This window comes from Lynx rufus, unplaced genomic scaffold (genome assembly GCF_022079265.1).
Source record: "Lynx rufus isolate CCGP_SWC_20201006 ecotype Redwood Valley unplaced genomic scaffold, mLynRuf1.p SCAF_10, whole genome shotgun sequence".
Taxonomy (NCBI): Eukaryota; Metazoa; Chordata; class Mammalia; order Carnivora; family Felidae; genus Lynx; species Lynx rufus.
This window is the reverse complement of record NW_025814824.1, coordinates 26721578-26742405: the sequence shown is the minus strand read 5'-3', so window position 1 is coordinate 26742405 and position 20828 is coordinate 26721578. Positions and strand designations below refer to the sequence as shown.

At 42.1% G+C, this 20828-nt stretch overlaps 2 protein-coding genes across 4 annotated transcripts in view; one reads left to right on the top strand and one right to left on the bottom strand.

The window, feature by feature from the left end:
- The window catches only part of GOLM1 (golgi membrane protein 1), a 56866-nt gene extending 39285 nt beyond the window's left edge, over positions 1-17581 (top strand). For both annotated transcript variants that reach the window (XM_047103006.1, XM_047103011.1), the window contains exons 6-10: positions 1447-1576; positions 5971-6130; positions 6820-7092; positions 8611-8724; positions 15353-17581. In XM_047103006.1, coding sequence (XP_046958962.1) covers positions 1447-1576; positions 5971-6130; positions 6820-7092; positions 8611-8724; positions 15353-15429 — 754 coding nt within the window. In that variant the 3' untranslated portion in view covers positions 15430-17581. The remainder of the gene's footprint in view (positions 1-1446; positions 1577-5970; positions 6131-6819; positions 7093-8610; positions 8725-15352) is intronic.
- Positions 17582-18755: 1174 nt separating this feature from the next.
- NAA35 (N-alpha-acetyltransferase 35, NatC auxiliary subunit) overlaps positions 18756-20828 on the bottom strand; it is a 98930-nt gene continuing 96857 nt past the window's right edge. For both annotated transcript variants that reach the window (XM_047103001.1, XM_047102998.1), the window contains exons 22-23: positions 19911-19991; positions 18756-19165 (exon numbers count right to left, since the gene is read on the bottom strand). In XM_047103001.1, the coding sequence (XP_046958957.1) occupies positions 19106-19165; positions 19911-19991 (141 nt within the window). In that variant the 3' untranslated portion in view covers positions 18756-19105. The remainder of the gene's footprint in view (positions 19166-19910; positions 19992-20828) is intronic.

Sequence of the window (20828 nt, the reverse complement as noted above, 5' to 3'; positions counted from 1 at the left end):
AGGATGCATTCCTGTCAGGTGTGGGTGGAAACACAGGCTTCCCACGTGCTCTCCAGTGACACCACCATGGTGTTCTGTGGATCCGAGGTCTCTGGCCAGTCTGCCTTCTTCTCTCTACTGTTCAGTCCTCTTATGTTTGTTTTAAATACAATGCCCAGGGTTTTTAGTTGTGCTTAATGGGAGGACTAGGGAAAAATACATCTATTCCATCTTTCCGGAAGCAGAAGTCCAGTTGGATTTTGACACTGTCCAGAGTTAGCACAAACCCCACAGGTTACAACGGGCTTTGGTCCCAAGACTCTCCCCTCTTCACATGACACCCACAAGTTCTGAGTGTCCCCAGGCCGCCTGAACTCTGCTTCCTGTACTGCTCAGGGTTGATGATTCTCTAGAATGATTCACAGAACTCCTCAAGCATGTGCTGTACGTACAACTGCAGTTTTATTATAAAGGATGTAACTCAGGAACAAGTTATATGGTAGAGACTTGGTTTTAGGGCATTTGTGGGGGAGACAGCTACTTTCCTAGTGGAATTCGGTGCTACCTTTCTAGTACATTGGTATGTTCACCAGCTGGGAAGCTTGCCAAGCCTCATCACCCAGAGATTTTGTTGGAGGTTTTATTACATAGGCACAATTGATTAAATCATTGGTCGCATGGTTGAACTCCATCTCTACTTTCCCCATTCCCTGGAGGATGGGGGTGGGGCTGAAAGTCCAACCCTATAATCATGGGATTGTTTCCTCTGGCCACCAGCCCCCATCCTAAGGCTTCATGAGCCAGCGAATTAGCATAATCTGAGGTCTGGTCCAGAGAGACTCCCTTTGACTAACAGAAGACTCTCCTATTACTCAGGAAATTAAGGACTTTTAGGTGCTCTGAGCTAATAGCTGGGGACAAGACCAAATGTATGTATTTCTTACTATATCTCAGGTTGTATATATATTTTTAATTTTAACTTATTTTAGAGAAAGCATGAGTCAGGGAGAGGGGCAGAGAGAGAGAGAGAATGAGAATATCCCAAGTAGGCCCCACACTCAACATGGAGCCCAATGTAGGACTTGATTCCACAACCCTGGGATCATGACCTGAACTGAAATCAAGAGTCAGACACTCAACCAGCTGAGCCACCCAGGCGCCACAACACAGATTGTATTTTTTAAAATACTTTTTTTTCTAACCAATAAAATTCACTTGTTTTAGAACAGTGTGACAAATTTTTAGTGAGTTTCAGTCAACTAGTTTTCTTGCCACTTAATAAGTGAAACACACATGTTGCCCTGCCTTACGTATGCTCTTGAGATACAGAGCTGGAAGCAGGAAAACGATGAGCTCTGTCTCTTATTGACACAGTGGATTCCATGGTCATGGCAGGAAACACTTGGTGTATAGACACATCCCTAAATATTTGTCTTTTTTTTTTTTTTTTGCTTTCTTTCACCAAAGGAGCCAGTGCATCAATCAGATGAAAGAGGTGAAGGAGCAGTGTGAGGAGCGAATAGAAGAAGTCACCAAAAAGGGAAATGAAGCTGTCGCTTCCAGGGACCTGAATGAAAAAAAGGACCAAGGCCAGCAGGTAATCCTCGTTTTTGTTCTGTCCAGAATTTCCAGAAGGCTTTCCTCCCCTCAGTTCAGACATTCACTTCCCTTATCTGCTGTCTGATTTGCTCTTACCTTTGCCGTCCCTGGTAGGTTTGGTTCCCTGAGACATACCAGCCTTGTCTCTGGACGCTGGGACTCTGACCGGGTATGCCAGGCTCTGACCCGACCCCGTGCTCAGGGCTTTACCAGGGTGACTTTACCAGGGTGACTCCACAGCCACCCTGGGAGAGAGTTGCTGTTGTTCTGTTTTGAAGGCCCTGAGGCTCATGGAGATGGTTAAATACTGTGGCCTCTGTGCCAGCTGGTCAGTAGGGGGGCCGGGAGCCCATGTTGGCAGGGTGCGTGAAATTTGGCCCACGAAGCTGCTGCTCGAAGCCTTCAGGAAATCTTCGCTTGTTAGTTTTAAATATAACCGTTTTATTGAGAGGTAATTTTCATTCCATACATTCACCCATGTAACAGTCACAATTCATTGGTTTTTAGTATATTCAAAAGTTGTGCAACCATTACAGTAAATTTTAGAACATTTTCATTACCCCCAAATAAACCCATAATTGTTAGCTCTCCCATCTCATCCCTAGAAAACCATTAATCTACCTACTTTCTGTTTCTATAGATTTGCCTTATATGGACATTTCATGTCAGTAGAATCATATAATATGTGGCCATTTGTGTCTACATCCTTTCACTTAGCATAATGCTTTCAAGGTTCGTCCATGTGTTTGCATGTATGAATACTTCATTGCTGTTTATGGCTGAATAATATCGTGTGTGTGCACCACACTTTGTTGATTCATTTGTCAATTGATGGGGATTTGGGTTATTTCTAGTTTTTGGCTTATTATGAATAATGCTGCTGTGAACATTCATGTAGACATTTTTGTGTGGACCTAAGTTTTCATTTCTCTTAGGTATATACCCAGGAGTGGAATTGCTGGGTCATATGGTAACTCAGTGTTTAATGAGAAACTGCCAGACTGTTTTCAAAAAACAATCACACTCTTTTACATTTTCACCAGCAATTTGAGGGTTCCAATTTCTCCACATCCTTGCCAACTCTGGTTATTATCTGTTGTTGTCATTATAGCCATCCCTGCGGGTGTGGAGTCCTATCTCATTGTGGTTTGTATTTGCATTTCCATAATAACTAACATTGAGCATCTTTTCTTGTGTTTTATTGGCCATTTGTATATCTTTCTTGGAGAAATGTCTATTCAGATCCTTTGCCCATTTTTTAATTGAGTTTTTTTAATGTTTTATTATTATTATTATTATTATTATTATTATTATTATTGAGAGAGAGACAGACACACACCAAGCAGGAGAGAGGCAGGGAGAGAGGGGAACAGAGGATCTGAAGTGGGCTCTGTGCTGATAGCAGCTAGCCCAATGTGGGACTCGAACTCACAAACCATGAGATCATGACATGAGCTGAAGTCGGATGCTCAACTGACTGAGCCATCCAGATGCCTCTGATTGAGTTCTTTTATAATTGAGTTGTAGGAGTTCTTTATGTATGTATATACATACACACACGTATGCATATATATATATATATATATATATATATATGCACACACACATATATATGTATATATAGAGAGATATCAGCTATATGACTTGCAAATATTTTTTCCCGTTATATGAGTTATTTTTTCACTTTCTTCATGATGTTCATTGAAATATAAAAGTTTTTAGTTTTGACGAAGTCCAGTTTGTTATTCTGTTGCTTCCTATCCCAAGGTCATGAAGATTTATAATGTCTTCTAAGAGTTTTATAGTTCTTAGCTCCTACATTTAGTCCTGTGATCCATTTTGAGTTAATTTTATGTATATGGTGTGAGGTAGGGGTCCAAATTTATTCTTTTGCGTGTCAATATCCAGTTGTCTCTTGGCACCTTTTTTGAAAAAACAATTCTTTCTTCCACCGAATTGCCATGGCGCCTTTGTTGAGAATCAATTTACTGTAAATATGAGGGTTTATTTGTGGACTCTCAGTTCTGTTCCATTGGTCTGTTTGTCCCCTATGTCAATACCATACCACCATGATTACTGTAGCTTTGTAGTAAGCTTTGAAGTCAGGAAGTGATGAATCATCCAACATTGTTCTTTTTAAAGACTATTTTGACTCCTCTTTGTTGGTTGACTTTCCATATGAATTTTAGGATCTGCTTGTCAATTTCTTCAACAAAGTTGGATGAGATTTTGACTGAGATTACAGTGACTCTGTAGATCAGCTTGGAAGTATTGCCATCTTAACAACAAAGGACATCTTTTGTTCTATGAATGTGGGATGTTTTTCCATTTAATTAAGTCCTTTAAAAATCTCTTTCAAACATTGCTTCTCAACCTTTTGGCTAAGATCAAGTGTAAAAATCTCTTTCAAACAATGTTTTGTAGTTTACAGAAGTCTTGCACTTCTTTTTGTTCAGTTTATTTGTATCTTTTATGCTATCATAAATAGAATTGTTTAAATTTTATTGTCTTACTCATTGCTAGTGTATAGGAATACAATTCACTGTTCTATATTGGTATATATATATTGTATTGCAGCCTTGCTGAACTTCTTTATTCTAATATTATTTGTTGGTGTGTGATTCCTTTGGATTTTCTGTGTACAATATTATGTCACCAAAAAAGAGAGATAGTTGTACATTTTCCTTCCCAGTCTGCATGCCTTTTATTTCTTTTTATTGCCTAGTTGCCCTGGCTAGGGCAGTGCTAAACAGAGGTGGAAGGGCAGACATCCCTGTTCTTGATCATGGAGAGAAACCATTTGGTTTTTATCATTAAGTCTGATGTTAGCTGTGTGTTTTCATAGATGGAGTTTATCAAGCTGAATAAGTTCCCTTCTGTTCTTAATTGGTTGAGTGTTTTTATCCAGAAGAGGCATTGGATTTTTGTCAATTTTTTTTTTGCATCTATTAAGATGATCATGTGTTCTTTTGTCCTTTATGTTGATATATTACACTGAATGATTTTTGTATGTTTAACCTTACATTCATGGGATTTATCCCACTTGGTCATGGTATATAATCCTTTTATATGTTGCTAGATTTGATTTTGCCAGTATTTTGTTAAGGATTTTGGTGTCTGTATTCTTAAGAGATACTGGTCTGTAGTTTTCTTGTCTTTGGTTTTGGCATCAGGTAATATTTGTTTCATAGAATGAGTTGGGGAGTATTCCTTTCTCTCATTTTTTGGAGGAGTTTGTGAAGAGCTGGTATTGGTACTTTAAATGTTTGCTAGAATTCACTAGTGAAGTCATCTGGGCTTGGGCTTTTCTTTGGAGGACATTTTAAAATTACTAGTTCAATGTCTTGTTGTAAGTCCACTCACATTTCCTACTTCTTGAGTCAGTTTCGGTAGTTTGTATTGTTCTAGGAACTTGTCTGATGTCATCTAAGTCCTCAAAGTTGACATGCAGTTGTTCACAGTGTTCCTTTCTAATATTTTTGCATAAGGTCTAATATTTTATTTGCATTTATTTTATTTTTGATTTTAGTAATTTGAGTTTTCTCTTTTTCTTGTTTAATCTAGCTAAAGGCTTGTCAATTTTGTTCTTTTCAAAGAATTCACTTTGATTTCATGCATGTTTTCTGTTGTTTTTCTATTCTATATTTCTTAATTCCTGCTCTGACCTTTATTATGTCCTTCCTTGTTTTAGGTTTAGTTTGCTCTTCTTTTTCCAGTATTTTAAGGTAGAAGATTAGATTACTGTTTTGAGATCTATTTTTTTTCCTTAATATAGGCCTGTAAATTTCCCTCCAAGCACTGCTTTAGCAGCGTCCCTTAAGTGTGGTATGTTATGTATTTGTTTTCATTTTTCTCTCTTATTTGCATTTATTGTTTTTTCTTTGATCCACTGGTTATTCAGGAGTGTGTTGTCTCATTTCTACATATTTGTGAGTTTCTCTAATTTTATCGTCGTTGATAATTGCATTCCATTGTGATTGACATCATACAAAGCATGTTCTCCTATCATTTCAAATTTGTTGAGGATTGTTTCATTGCCTAAGTATGTTTCTCCCTGAGAATGTTCCATGTGCATTTGAAGAATGTGATTTGCTCTTGTCAGGCCAGTGTTCTATAGAAGTCATTCTGGTGTGGTTGGTTTATAGTGTTCGGGTCTTCCTTGTCCTTATTGATCTTCTGCCTACTTGTTAATACAGTATTGAAAATACTTTCTGGGAGATCTTAACCTCAGAGCTTGGATTTATGCCAGCTGGTAGAGCACGATCGGTGTATATCATAGCATTTCTCAAGGTTTCAGTGTGTTGACTGTCAGAAGGACATCCACTCCTTGCTTGGGATTGTTGTGAGGTTAAGGTCACGGAGCCCCCTGGCCATCCTGTGCTCCTGTTTCAGCTCCGAGCCCCCGACGAGCCTCAGCCCAGGCCACAGGAAGTCGACCTGCCCCAGGCAGAGGTGCCACCAGTGAAAGGAAACGTGCCCAGCGATGGCGAGCCCCAGACACCAGCCCCCAGTTCTGAGGGGGCTTTGGATTTGAGGAGACGAGGTGAGAAAGGTGAGTGAAGCTTGGTAATTATACACGGAAGCCCTCTGCAAAGCCATGTGATGACAGCTCGTGTCCAATATTTGTGCACGGGGCCTCAGGACAGAGTGTCCCTGCTGGAGGCAGTTGGTGAGCTGGGTTTGGGCTGCAGGAGGAAGGTGACAGTCTCTGTGGGCACCTGGAATTGGCGCCTCCCTCTCTTACCTCTCGTCCCTGTAAACCAAGTGCCTTGTTCTTTGGCAGCTGTGTAAAGAGAGGCCCAGGCCGTGTTTTATTGAGGACATCAGCGGGACTGTGGGATTACAGGGAGATGGCTGAGTTCTGGGCAGCTGTCACTGGGAACCAGGGGTTGCTGTGTCCCTGTGGAATGACTCCGTGGCGGCCGGCACAGCCCACTCCCAAGTACTTGTCCCCGTTATTGCCATCAGATAACCTCAGCTTGTTGTTGTCCCTGTAATCAGGATAACTGAGTCCAAATTTTTTCCCTGAAGCACTTCTCTCTTCCTCATGGGTCTGAAGATGAGCTGCAGGTTGAGTGGCACCTGGAGTCTTTACGGAGTCACAGAGTATAAATGACCCAGTTGCTCCCCTAGCCACAGCCCTGGGAAGGCTCCAGAAACTGAGTGGTATGAGGGGTTGTGTTTTTGTTCCAATGAAAGTAAATGCTGGTGAGGTTGAAGTGAACGGTGTTCTGTGCACAGAGGAGACCAACGAGATTCAGGCCGTCGGTGAGGAGGCTCTTCGGAGGGACGGGCCGGGACTGCCGCCAGCACCGCCGGGCCCAGAGCAGGCGGCCGATGAAGACAGGCCTGCAGGCGGAAGAGGCACTGGGGAAGCGGAGGCGGTGGGTCACACCCCGCGGGCGCCAGCAGCCTTGCTGGAGAGCCCAGAGAACCAGGACACCGAGGACCTAGAGCGGGACCAGCTGGTCGTCCCCGACGGGCAGGAGGAGGAGCAGGACGCTGATGAGGAAGGTGCGTGAGCTGCTCTGTGGGAGTCCGCAGACTCCTTTCCACCAACCATCCCCTGACACTGGAGGGGCCCCTAGGAAGCTTCCCAAACAGCAGTTTGCCATCCGCTGGTCTCATTCCTTGGGTGTCTTACCGAGTGGGAGGCGGGAGGGAAGAGCTGTGTGCTCGCACCAGTTGCAGGTTCACAGGGAGTCGGTGGGGGGGCGGGGCGGGGCGCGTCTCAGGGGAAGGCCTGACGTGGGTGCTAGGTGCCTTGTGAACGTAGCCCACGTTGGACCACACGCCTGGCCTGCGTCTTCCGCAGCCTCACGTGGTGTGGTGTTGCCACCGGTGCCTTGGGGAGGGAGGGATGACTGGGTAGAGGGGGTTTCGTGCCGATGTGAGCATTGCAGCAAAGTGACACGTGACTCCTCTGTCTCTGGTTTGGTTGACTTTTCTTTAAAGGCACACGAAACCGTGGGAAATGGAGATCAGCACAGTATCCTGGGGTATACTTGGGTCCCTAAAAGTAGTGTGGAAGACTTCACTCCCCACCGAGCCAGGAACACTTAGGAAGAGAAGATACCTGTCAGTGGGATGACCCACTAAACTAACAGGAGTGGGGAATGTGCTTGTTTGTGAAAATTACCTTAGTTCTATCGATCTAATTTGTATTCAAGTTTCTCTTTCTGAGGAATGTGCTCTCACGAGGGTGCAGTTGAAGAATTAAAAAGAAAAGGAAAGTCAGGGAGCCGACCCAGTGGCACTCAGGTTTCAGACTGGCCGTGGAGCGTAACAGCTGAAGATTGGTTCGAGGTCCCGCAGGGCCTGCAGGATACACGTCGTCCTGGGGCATTTGTAGTGACCTGATTGTACAAGAAAATGGCAGGGGCCAAAGGCATGTGCTTCACTTCCATGTCAGGCAGTGAGCAGAGGGAAACATACCAGAGTGAAGGCTATCAATATGTGTATATGAGACATTCACGTGAAACCCTATGAACGTGTCTCTTGAACACATTTCGTCCTGATCTTTTCTGGTTGTTCTCTGTGGGGCTGACTTAAGTGATGAATAGTTGAATTGTGTAGGCAGGATGGAAAAAGCCATCCTTCGACTCCCAGTAGCTGCTCTGTTTCCTTCTGTCAGAGTCACCAGCCCTTCTGTGGAGGTGCCGTCATTAACTAGAAACCTGTTGTTTCCAGCAACAGTGGTGCCTTCCTTTAACCTTGAGTGGATTGTCTCTTCAGAAAACTGGAATATGGGTTTAATTCATTAGGTTCCTCAGTTCCAGCCCTGAGTATTGTTGAGGGCCATGGTTTATATGGACTCAGAGTTTAATTGGACAGAACATAAGTAGAGACCTCGCACCTGCTGTTTGTTCGGGCAGCAGGCACACAAGTCCTCCCTGCCTCCCGAGAGGTCGCAGAAAGACCAGATCATTAAGCTGTCACCTGGAAAACCCCAGTTCCTGGGCTCGGGTGCCCCTATGGCCTCGAGAGAGAAATGATGTGGGTTGTGTGCTCTGTGCCTGTGCTTGTTTGCAGGGAGAAACCAGCAGAAGCTGGGAGGAGAGGAGGACTACAACATGGACGAAAATGAGGCAGAATCGGAAACAGACAAGCAGGCAGCCCTTGCAGGGAACGACAGAAATCTGAATGGTAAGAAGTGTAGTGGAGGCGGGGGTGGGGAGGTTCGCCTTGCATTTCCCCTTGTGGTCCTTCACTTTGGCAGTGACTAAACAATGTCTCCCAACATTACTGTTGTAAGTAATCCATCATTTGAAGGAGACTTTCTTTTCTTCAGAAGCCTTTATACATCGTGCAGTGGAGGGAGGGGATGGCAGAGAAGCCCAAGATGAAGACCTTTCAGAAAATCTGCGTGTTCAGGGGGCCGAAGCCCTCGGGTATCAGCTGGAGCATTTGTCTTCGTGACTTCTAGGGGTTTCCTGACAGAATGGCTAGGTCACCACTTGATCACTCTGTAGCAACAGTCAAAAGGCCTCACTGTCTGCACAGTACTTCCAAGCAGCTTTTTATAGTGGCACTTTGTGTTATTATTTTGAATTTTTAAAGGATGCAGGGCAATGGGATGTATCAGATTCTGGATTTGTCCATTGGCTTGTGATTGGATTCCGGTTGGACATCTTGTAGCTGTATGTATGTACCCTTCTTATTGCACACCGGGAGGCACATACTGGTTTGTTGACAGCACTGCCTGCCAGGTCTCGACATCACGAAGGTCCATCTTCCCTTTGTCACTCAAGGGGGATGCTTTGAAATGGTGTGGCTTTAGCATCCATTGGAAACCCTGTCTACTGGTGGCTTTCTTGACCCTGTCACCCCTCACATCTATTACCTCCTGTTCTTGAAGGATCCCTCCGGCCACATACTCTTGTTTTAGTATCCTGTGCTTCCTTGGTTCCCTTTTTTAAAATTCATTTTTCTGTCAGATTCTTGGTGTTTCCTTTCTTAGTTTTTAAGAGTTCTTTTATATGCTAGGGAGATTGCCCTTTATCCATGATGTCAGTTGCAAATACTTATTCCCAGTTTGATTTTTGGTTTTATATAGTGTCTGTCATATGACTTTTAAAATCTTTTATGTCCTCCCCTCCCCCTTCTCCCCATCCCCTAGACTTATCCCCTATCTTGATCTTTCTAGTCATCGCAGACTTTGAGTCTGGAGTTCTCTCTTGTCCCACAAGAGAGTGGAATTGAATACGAGAGAGGTTAATGTCCGGGAGGAAACAAGAACCCTGAGAAAGGGTCCTTGCTCTGTTTTTGTTAGGATCAGAAGGCTGACAAACATGATGTATGTGCAGAAAGAGACAGTGAAACAGTGATCATTAACTCGGGTGTGAGATATGTGGTGTTAGGGGTTTGGGTCAATACAAAACAAAATCCCAGTGCTGAGCAGATGGCTGTTTATGGCAGGCACCAGGTGCTATGTCTGTTTATCTTAGCTTTTCTAGGGGCTAAGACAGAGCATGCTACCTCAGGGTCAACAAGGTATTTTTCTCACTAATTAGCTCTGGGCATTTTCACCCTGTGGCGGCTTTGCACCCTGTGCTTTGTTTTACTTAATGACTAACCCTGGGCACTTCTGCCCTGCTGCCGTGGCTTTCCGCCTCTACCTGTTTTCGAACAGACACTTTCTTTCTGTGGAAGTGGCTTTCCGCTCTGTGCTTTGTTCTACGATGAGCGCTTTCGTCCTGTGGCAGCTTTCCGCCCTAAGCTTTGTTAACCCATTGGTGCAAACTCCGAGAATTCTTAAACTTATTCCCCACATCTAGTAAGCGTTTTCTTGAGTTGCTTTATGGGTTTATTGCTCAAGTGGGTCTCCCTGAACACCGTAATTTAGTTTTTCCCATTTTCTTAGAATTGATACATCTTTAAGTCTCTCTCAGTCTACAGCTTCCCCTTCCATTCCTTTCCTCCATTTGCCCTGGAGTTTTCCACAGTCTATACAGTGCTGGTTATATATTCATAGTACAACTTAGTATGTTCTTATTTCTGCTCTGTTTCCTGTAAATTGGCAGCTGATATCCAGAGGCTTGATAAGACTTTGAGTTCCAGCCTGTGGTAACATGGTAGGCGGTGGTATGTTCTTTCATCAGGAGGCAAGTAATGTCTTTGTTTTGTGATGGAAGGATCAGTTGATGTTCAGTGCCTTCCTTAATTCTTTGGTGGTGGTGTTCTAATTGAACCATTTCTATTTCATTGGTTGATTGGGATATTTTTATAAATAGGCAAGTCAGTGGTTTTAGGCATAGAACGTAGGATAAATGCTTCTTTTTATTTATCAATTTTCACAATAACGAATTATTTTTCCTGTTATCCTTTGAAGGTGATGATTTTAAATATACAAACTTAATGGATTTAAACCTATTTTGATGGGTTTCATTCAGTTGTATTTATTATTCTTTTTGAAGTTCAAGTTGTCCCATCTTCTTTGACTAGTGGGACCTTCCCCACTTTTATCTGCTTTTACCTACTCAGCCTCTGCTCTCCTTCACACTCAGCTCTCTGAGTTTTCTTTTTTTTTTTTTTTTTTTTTTTTTTTGCTTGTGGGGCTCTATGTGGGAAGGAGCCCCAGCAGATGAGTTTCAGAAGTTTGTGGGGCTCAGCCTCCCCCAGCCCCCTCGTCTTTGCCATGGCCACTTTGTGGTCACCTGCTGTGGGGGTGGCAGAAACCCTCTTGCTTCAAGCTGCAGTTTGTACATTGGCCCAGTACTTTCTGGTGTAAATGTGTTGCCTGTTTGGGGTTCTTTTCTCCTCTTCTCAGGTCCATCAGGTGCTCCATTGCTCCCATTTTTTTTCTAGACACTGTCTGCTGCTGTTTGTCTCTGCCTGTGTTTTGGGGTCTGCAGGATTCCTTGTCATCTACTCTTGCTGTGAATGTCTGTGGTTTTTGAGTTTTTTAATGTAGTGGCTTCATGTGGGGACCCAGAGATTCAAAAACTGTGTCACTGTTGCCACTGTCTTTCCAGGATCATCTGGTTTTATATTTTACATTTAGATCTCCGATTCATTTGATTAACATCAAATGTATTCAAGTATGTGGCACAAGTTTGGGTTCAATTTTCTTTGTCCAAAGAGCCGTTCATTTGGCCCAACACCATCTCAAGGCTAGTGATTTGAGGCACTACCTTTACCAAATAGATTTCCATTTGTACTCAGATCTGCTTTTTGGTCTTTTTGTTCCATTGGTTTCTCGGCTTACTCACACTGTACCACCATGTTCTAAGTGTAACAGCTAGTCCTTCTGGAAAATCTCAGTCAAGATCTCTTTGAATAATACTTCTTCCCATTTTCCTTCTTTAACTCAGGTCAGAAATGTTAGATCCTGGGGCAACTGGGTGGCTCAGTTAGTTAAGTGTCCAGCTCTTGGATTTTGGCTCAGGTCATGATCTCAAAGATCATGAGCTTGAACCCTGCGTCAGGCTTGGTGCTGATAGTGTGGAGCCTGCTTAGGATTTTCTTTCTGTCCCTCTGCCCCTCCCCTACCCTCTCTCAAAATAAATAAACCTAAAAAAAAAAAACTATCATATTAAAAAAAAAAAAGACCTTACCATTCTTTTCCTGTCTCTTACCCCCTTTTTCATATTACCCATTTCTTTTTCTTTAAATTTATTTAATGTTTATTTTTGAGAGAGTCAGAGAGCGTGAGTAGGGGAGGGGCAGAGAGAGAAGGAGACACAGAATGTGAAGCAGGCTTCAGGCTCTGAGCTGTCAGCACAGAGCCTGATGCGGGGCTCAAACTCATGAACTGTGAGATCATGACCTCAGCTGAAGTCAGACACTTAACTGACTGAGCCACCCAGGCGCCCCTCCTGTTACCCATTTCTGCCTCTCTACCCTGCGTTCAGAATGATTTCCTCAGAAATCATTGAGTTCACCAATTTTTCCTTCTAGTTCACCAATTTTTCCTTCAGCTATGCCTTCTCTGTTCTTTAATTCATGCTTTCCTTTCATTTCTAAGTATTCTTATTCCTTGCTCCTATTTTCAAACATCTTTTATTTCTTTAAATATATCTGAGTTTTGGGGCACCTGGGTGGCTCAGTCAGTTAAGCATTCAACTTCAGCTCAGGTCATGATCTTGCAGTTGAGTTCAAGCCCTGTGTCGGGCTCTGTGCTGACAGCTTAGAGCCTGCTTCAGATTTCTGTGTCTCCTCTCTCTGCCCCTCCCCCACTCATGCTATCTCTCTCAAAAATAAACAAACATTAAAAAATATATATAAATATAATCTCCCAAGTTTTCTATACCATGTTTTCCAATTGCAGTGTCTGAAAACCTTGTGGGTATTTCTTTTGTTTCTGCAGATTGTCCTCATGATAGCTTGTTTCCTTGCGTTTTGTGCTTTTTAACTGTGAGCTAGTTTCCTGGGAACTTTATCTGTAGGAAGTCTCAGGGGACTGAGTTAGAGTAGTATTGCACTAGAGATCATTCACCTCTATTAGTCTCAAGGAGGGTTACAGACTCACTACCACTTCAGTAAATTCTCTTCGGATTTTTTTGTTTCACATAGGAAAATTGAGTTGAAATTATACACTTGCATGGTCGTCTCGATTAAGAAGTCCCGTATTCTAACCACTTAGGTTTTCTTGTTGCCCATTTTCACTGCACCACTTTTCCATTACCTTTAAACCAAGGACATGAGCATTTGGGAGTTTCAGTTTTATATACGGGTCTGCTTCTGGACTTGCTGCCTTGAGTGCAGTCCTCATCTTTATGTTTTGTTCCTCTGCATCTTTTGATGCTATGAAGGGAGAAGCCCGGAGTCTTCAGGTTTCAGAAGTCCTCAGGGCAGGTGTAGCTTTGATGCTTATTACCTTTAGGAGTTCTAACTTTTACTTCATTTTTGGCCTCATAGATTCCTTCTTCTTTTTTTAACGTTTATTTATGTTGAGAGAGAGTGAGAGAGGGGCACAGAGAGGGAGAATCCCAAGTAGGCTCCACACTCAGCATGGAGTCCTAGGCGGAGCTCCATCTCATGACCATGAGATCACAACAACTTGAGCTGAAATCGAGGTGAATGCTTGACTGAGCCACCCAGGTGCCCCAGATTCCCTTTTATTTATTCCTTTTTTTTTATTATAGACGATGCATTTTAGTATCTTAAAATTTAACTTTTTAATTTAAAAATAATTTAAAATAGTATATACCCTTCACCCAGGTTTCCCAAATGTTAACATCTTATAATGAAGACATTAATATTGACACAATGCTATTATTCTGATGTAGTGAAGTGTCCAACTAATACCACTTTTCTGGTCCAAGATCTAAATCCAGGATTAAACACTGCATTTATTGTCATACCTCCTTGGGTCCTTTAACCCCAAACCATTTGTCTTCATCATTTACGACGTTGATAGTTTTTGAAGCGTTGTAGCGAGTTATTTGGTAGAAAGTCCCCCAATTTGGGTTTGATTCAACAGTGCTTCTTTAAAATATCTTTTCATATTTCATCCAGCATGCCAGTGACTATAGTTGGTAGAATTGAGGGTTCTAGAAATGGGAATCCTAACTTGATTTTTAAGTTATTTTCAGACTGTGTAGGCGATTTAATGCAGAACATGAACATATTAGCAAGTCAGAATTTTAAGCAAATACAAAGCCAATTTTTCTGTTCCTTATCATTGGTTGCACCTCAGTCCTTGGAGGATTGCACACCTTTTCTGGTGTGGTTACTGCCTTACACCTCTTTCACCATCCTTTTAAATCAGTAGTGTCCTAAATGTCTGGCTTTGCAGTGAAGCTTTGGGCTTTCATCCCCTACACTCAGGTGCTCCAACAAAGCGAGGACAGAGGCAGAGAAAAATGCTCTGTCAGCTCTTTTAAGTTGAAGAATTATCACCATCATATCATTAAAATAGTTTTCAGACCCTGCTGACTCCAGGGAGGTTAGAAAAAGGCATTCCTTCCAGCTTTGAGAACTTTTTGATTTTTATTTAAAAAAGTTTTTTTAAATGTTTTATTTTTGAGAGAGAGAGAGAGAATGGGGGAGGGGCAGAGAGAGACACACACAGACACAGAATCCGAAACAGGCTCCAGACTCCGAGCTGTCAGCATAGAGCCCGACGTGGGGCTTGAACTCAGGAACTGTGAGATCATGACCTGAGCTGAAGTCAGATGCTTAACTGAGCCACACAGGCACTCTGAATAGAGAACTTTAAAAGACAGTTATTAATTCAAGGCAGCCATTTAATTCATTTAAGCAAATCACCATTTAATATGTAGTAGTTGTAAGTCAGCATGGTGGTTTTAGATTTTGTGAGGTCTTTTCCTGTCCTTTGTGTGTCAGGGGATAGAGCAAGGACAGTCGAGCTACAGGGAGGCTTTGGGCTTCGGCTCCGTAAAGGGAAGACTTTGCAGTAGAGCTGACGGGGGTGGGGGGTGGCGGTACATGCACTGCAGTGCCTGCGTTGGGCTCCCTGTCAGTTTCACAAAAGGGATGTGAGCAACACACGAGTTGTGATATCAAAAAATGTTAGTACATTTTGTATTGTCCATTTTAGAGGGCAATGGGGGCATTATTTCACTATTTTAAATAGGGAGTTTTTATTTGATGGCTTTATTTCATGGCACCTTTGTGGCCAGACCTGTAGCCTCTTTGTTCTGCTGTCCTTGATTGGGAATGCAGTGCCCCATGATATTGCCATGGGAGATGCTGTCTTCTTGATGAGGCAATTTCTGGACACTTGGGTCAAATGCAGCCTGCCTGGCTGGTTTTCCTAAATGTGTTAATATCAGAATATTATGTGTGGTTTTTTTTTCTTCTTTTTTAGTTCTTAATGCTGAAAATCAGAAAGGAGACATGATAAATTTACTTGATCAGCGTGAAAAGAGGAATCACACACTCTGAATCGATTGGAATCCTGTACTTGATGTCAGGATTGAACAGAGATCACTACAAAATATCTATGAGGGGTTGAATACTGTGAAATGTACTAAGTAAAATACACATCTAAAGATGATTGTTGTGGAGTTTTAATATGTATTTTATGTAGGAAAATGATGGTCTGTTAGGTGGTTTTTGGGGGGTATTTTTGAAGTGTGTACCATGGTGTCAGTTTGTCAGCTGATAGGTAAGAGAAGATCAACACCAAAAATAGAACCCAAGGTTTCCTGCAAGTATGGTGACAGTGGCACTTCTTCTGGAATGTAACTTTGCTGAAAACAATCAGAGCCTGTAGGAAGAGTCTGTCTTCTGACACCAAGAAGACCCACCACACCTGGGCATTCTTCTCTGGTACCTCTGGTGTCCCCATCACATGCTGTGCTGAGCAGCAGGTACCAGCCTGGTATTTCTGTTCTCCCCGATCAGCAATGAATGATTACTGGTTTATGTTGTCATGCGCTCACTTCTGGTTCATTCTGTGGCCTAGAGCACAAAACTGTTAACGCAAACATCACTACCAACAGTTTTAAACAAGTCTGTAGACAGAGACATTTTGTGAGAAATTTTTAAGACCACTTGTATAACCTTTGTCATTAATGTACAAAAATGCTTCTAAGTGACTTATAATTTGAACATTTGTGTTCTTACTTTGCTTAGTTACGTGTGGGCAAAGCAAAATTGTCTCTAAGAAGTCCGTATTACCAAGAGCCACAAATGGATTGACTTTTGCCACTACAGGGGCAGCAGCAGAGCTGATCCTGGGGCTGTGGCAGAGCATGGAGGGCAGCAAGGCACACGGTGGCGTGTTTGCTGTGGACAGACTGCCCGTTCACTACAGGAGGACAGGAAGCTGACGCTTAAGGGTATATACAGTTGTTACACAGATGGAAAGTTTAGAAAGGCCGGAGAAACGCAAGTTGTTTTTGGCAGTCTATATGTTTGGCTCGTAGTAGATGACTATTTTAAAAAGTGATTTAAAAATCAATGTTAATTTGAAAAGGACTAATCCTAATTCACATTGAGCTGCTTCTCAGTATTTCTGGTAAATAGGCTCTTGCCACTTATGAATGACTGGCAGAGTCACACTTGTGTGACTCTCAGGCCCTCTAAAGGGCAAGTGGGTGGTGATGCTTATTAGGAAATGGGGGCCCAGAGAAGTTAGAGCCCTGCAGGCCAGACAGCTGGCAAGCTGGACACCGGCCCCTCAGCTGGTCTGGACTCCTGGCAGGCCCTGAAGGCAGGACCTGGTTTGCATTCAGGTTAAGATCTCCAATGTGAATGTTACTCACGTAGGATATCTTGTTAAACGCTAAGATTAAACTCTTCCACCTGGAAAAGGCAAAGAAGGGTGTTAAACACAGCTTTGTAAGGTTTTATCTAAGTCCTTGTCCAACTTCCCTTTGTGTCTTAGCCTTAGGGCTGATAGTTTTGCTTTTTCAATAATTAATAAAGTCTCTTCATTTCACGTTTAATCAGTGTGCATAGAGTTCTGAGAAATAAAGGACTGTTAGTCCAATTGCTTTGTTTTCCCTTCATGCCCTACTGGGTCCCTGAAGAATCAGCTTGCAAACTGGATTAAGGGTGGTGATTTGCCTTATTAAACCTTTTATGGACTGAGCTGGGACGTGAATATAAATAAAAAAAGATAACCACACTGATTCCATCTTCATGTGCTGAGGCTCCAAAGGCCATTTGTTCAGGAGGGGTGTCCTGTGAGCTGTTTCTCCAGACAGTCGTGCTTTATTACCCCTGGCTTACCTTGAGATCATGCAGGCACCTATTGCAAGGCAACGATTCACAGATGTGTTGTGGTTTTATTTTAAACAAAAACCTGTGTAATAAGCAAGTAGATCTCAAATCCCCTACACTTCGGTTTTTTGGTTTCAGCCAAAATTAAATCAGCTATTCCCATTTTTAATAGGTGCGAACTTTTAAATTCACACCTTCCTCTATACTCAAAATGGCGTGTAGACAGGAGTGTGAGGATTCATCTTTTTTCTACAGATGGGACTGCAGATTCCCTACGCAAGACTCAATCAGATTTCCTGAAGTGTAAGCACTGCACATAATGTACTTTCATGTGATGGAATTTGAGAAATAAACCAATCCCTGTTAAGTCTGTGTGCTGTCATTCTATAACTAGACCAATAACTAGCAGGATTGTTTAAACTGGTAGTATCTGGTTATCCATTCACAGTGGAACCTGAGGTACAAATTCAAGGTTCTTTAAGGTCCAAGGGATCAGTCTACTCCCACTAAGAGATTATTAATTACAAATAATCGACAATTTATAGGACACTCAACTTCTAATGCTGGTCTCTGAAGTAAATTTTAGAAAAAACACAAGAAGATTCCATTCACTGGGTTATATATTTTTTCACATTGTCAGCTTAGGCTTTGAAAATGTTCATTAGTGTCTGAGTTGGGGAAATGGCTTGTGTAAATAATGGTATGTGTTATTTCTCAGAAAGCAGTACAAAGTGTACTAAGCTGTCCCTTAGAAAATGGCTTATAAAATTCTGATAATGTATACATTGAAGGCTTACTCAAAGTTGGTATTCTCATATGCACTTAAAAAGCTAAAGTAAAATGCTTCATCGTTGGTGTGCCTGTGAAACACATCTCTGGGAAAGTTAAAGGACTTGACATCTTTAAATTATGTATAAATTTCATACAATGAGTTTTGTAAACCAAGGCCCTCACTAGTTGAGACAAATTACACCATCTAAAGTAGAATAAAAATCCCTGATAGCATGAGAAAGGAAGATGGATGTGCAGCGAAGGAAGGGTGGGGTCTCTAGCGATGGGTCTGCAGGTACAGGTGGACTGAAGTCTGTTTTCCAAGCCAGCAGATCCTGGAAAGATCCCCACTTGAAAATATTTCACAGGTTAAACTGAGTATTTAGTAGTAACCAAAAAGGAGTATGCCACATTTAAACCTAACCCTACACATAATCTATACATTCCTACCTTTTAAAAATGTCACTAGCCAACATTACGCATAATGTTTTAAAAGTGCCAAAAGGACAGTTAAAGGATGTTTTTAAAAACCTCTATATTCTTACAGGTATATAATTTAAGACATCATGACACACAAAATCACAATCCCCATGTAATTTGGTCTCCCTATATAGTCTAGAGCCCCCCCCCCCGCCATTCCCTTTAAATGTATTTTGCCAAAACCCCATACAAGTGTTTGCTAAATCCCTTGTTTTGAAACTTTTGAATAATCTGTTTGAATGACTTTAAGTGTAAACACCTTCAATTCTTAACATGCATCAACAAAGTGCTGTTGTTTCTAATTTCCAGCGGTGCATTTTTTTGTCAAGAAATTTATTAACCTTTACAAACACTATTTTCACTCATTCATAAAAAATGATTTATGATTAAATCTGTAATAAAACCATAGAACGTTCATCGATGCATTCAGTAAGACCAGTTTCATCCATGGAACATAACAAACCACTTTAAAACAGCAGTTTTCATTCACGTCGTATGAGGCTGTCAAATTAAAAGTATTTCTTATAATAGGTTGTTATCTAAGAAATCCATTTCACTTCACGTTACGTGGTAAGACTGACGGATGGATCCTCTTAGAATCTGAAAGTAGATTCTACCCCTTTATGACCCTTTCAGTCTCTCAAACAAGTTTCACAACAGGAAAATATTTGTGAGCAGAGAAATCAAATTCAGGAGGAACCTGTAAAGAAAGGCGGAAAGTAAACTAATGTATTTACAAATATTCAGACAGTACAATTTTTTAGAGTTTCTCCAGATTTTAGAGGTAAGACAGCACAAGAGATACAAAACTGGTTTAATGACAAGTTAGAAACTAAACTGGAAGGAAAACTAGCTTATCTCTGGGTTTATGAAAGAACACTTAAAGGAAAATGGACTTAAATTACGGGAAAGAGAGCGTGTTTTTTAGTTCCTGGGTCAACAGAGTACCAAGCAATGAGATGTATCTAATAAAGCAAGGCAGAAGATAAGGAAGCCAGACAGGAAGAAAAGGAAGCCAGACAGGAAGCAGCTCGGGGAATAAACAGGTACATGTAATGGGCAAATGGTCAGCAGCACACCACATGTTGATACGACACTGATGGTATAACACCACCAGCAAGAGAAGTTTAAAGAATTTACCATCTCTTAAGCCATTCAACAAAGTCTTCACCTTTTTTCCATAAATTTGTTTTCACACATTTTGTTTTACTCCAAGTCATTTGGTAATTTACACAGGGAGGGAGAGGAATGGAAGGGCAGATTTTAGAAACCAAGTCCGTAAAATCTCTCCGTTTCAAAGCAAAATGGTACACTCAGGTTATTTTCTGCCAATGAACCTCTTTTTTGAATGTTTTAATTCTTTTTGTAATAATATTTATGCATCTTACTTAAAAAAGGTTTTACAATAATTTAACACCCATTTATTTTCCCCACAATGTACTTACCTTAGATTCTTTTTTGTGTCCTCCTGCCAATAACTTCATGACCACAAAGTTGGGTTTGGCAACCTTTAAAATTCTATTGACCTAAACAATGAGCAACATTAAGCTATCAAAACATAAAATTCATTTATGTCTTTACATTTTAGATTTTTAAAAATTTTTATTATTTTTGCTTTATTAAACAAAGGCAATTGAGCAACATGGACAGACATACTTTTCCACAGGGCTCTAGTTTGGTCAGCCCTGACAGCCTAGAAGGGCCCCTAGGTCTCCCTCTCATTGAACCTGAAGAATGTCAGGCTGCAGAGGTGGCAGCAGGGCACTTGGTGTGGCCCAGACTGTGCAGTTTGTCTGCTATAAATCCCACCTCTGCCAGGTACTAGCTATGAAACCTTTGAGTTCTCTAGCCTCTTTGTTCCTCAGTTTCTTCATCTATAAACATGGGGGCAATAATGTGACTCATCCTGCAGACATGCTGGGAGGGTTACTAAATGAGCTAATACGTATCGTGAGCTGGGAACCACACCCGGCAGGGAGGCAGTGTCCTGTGTTTACAGTCACTCCTGACTACTACTCGCTCAAGAGCCTTCACCTAGACATGAACAGCAGAGGACAGGAATGCCGTATTCCTCTTAAAAGGGAGTAGTGTGCAGTTTGAGGAAGAATGTTCCCACTGCTCCTTGCTGACCTCTCTCCAGAAACACCCCTCACTGCAGGTCTGGAATGGCTTCTCCTCAGCCTCATCACACACCCACCTGTCCAGATGACAGCTCCGTCTGGCCATTTAACGGGCACCTCCCAACCTGAGCTCCTGACTTCCCAGCCCTGGCTCCCACCTGTTCTGCTCTACCCGCAGCCCTCCCCACTGGCTCCATCCATGCAGGGGCTCAGGCCCAAACCCTGATGTCCTCCTTAACTCTT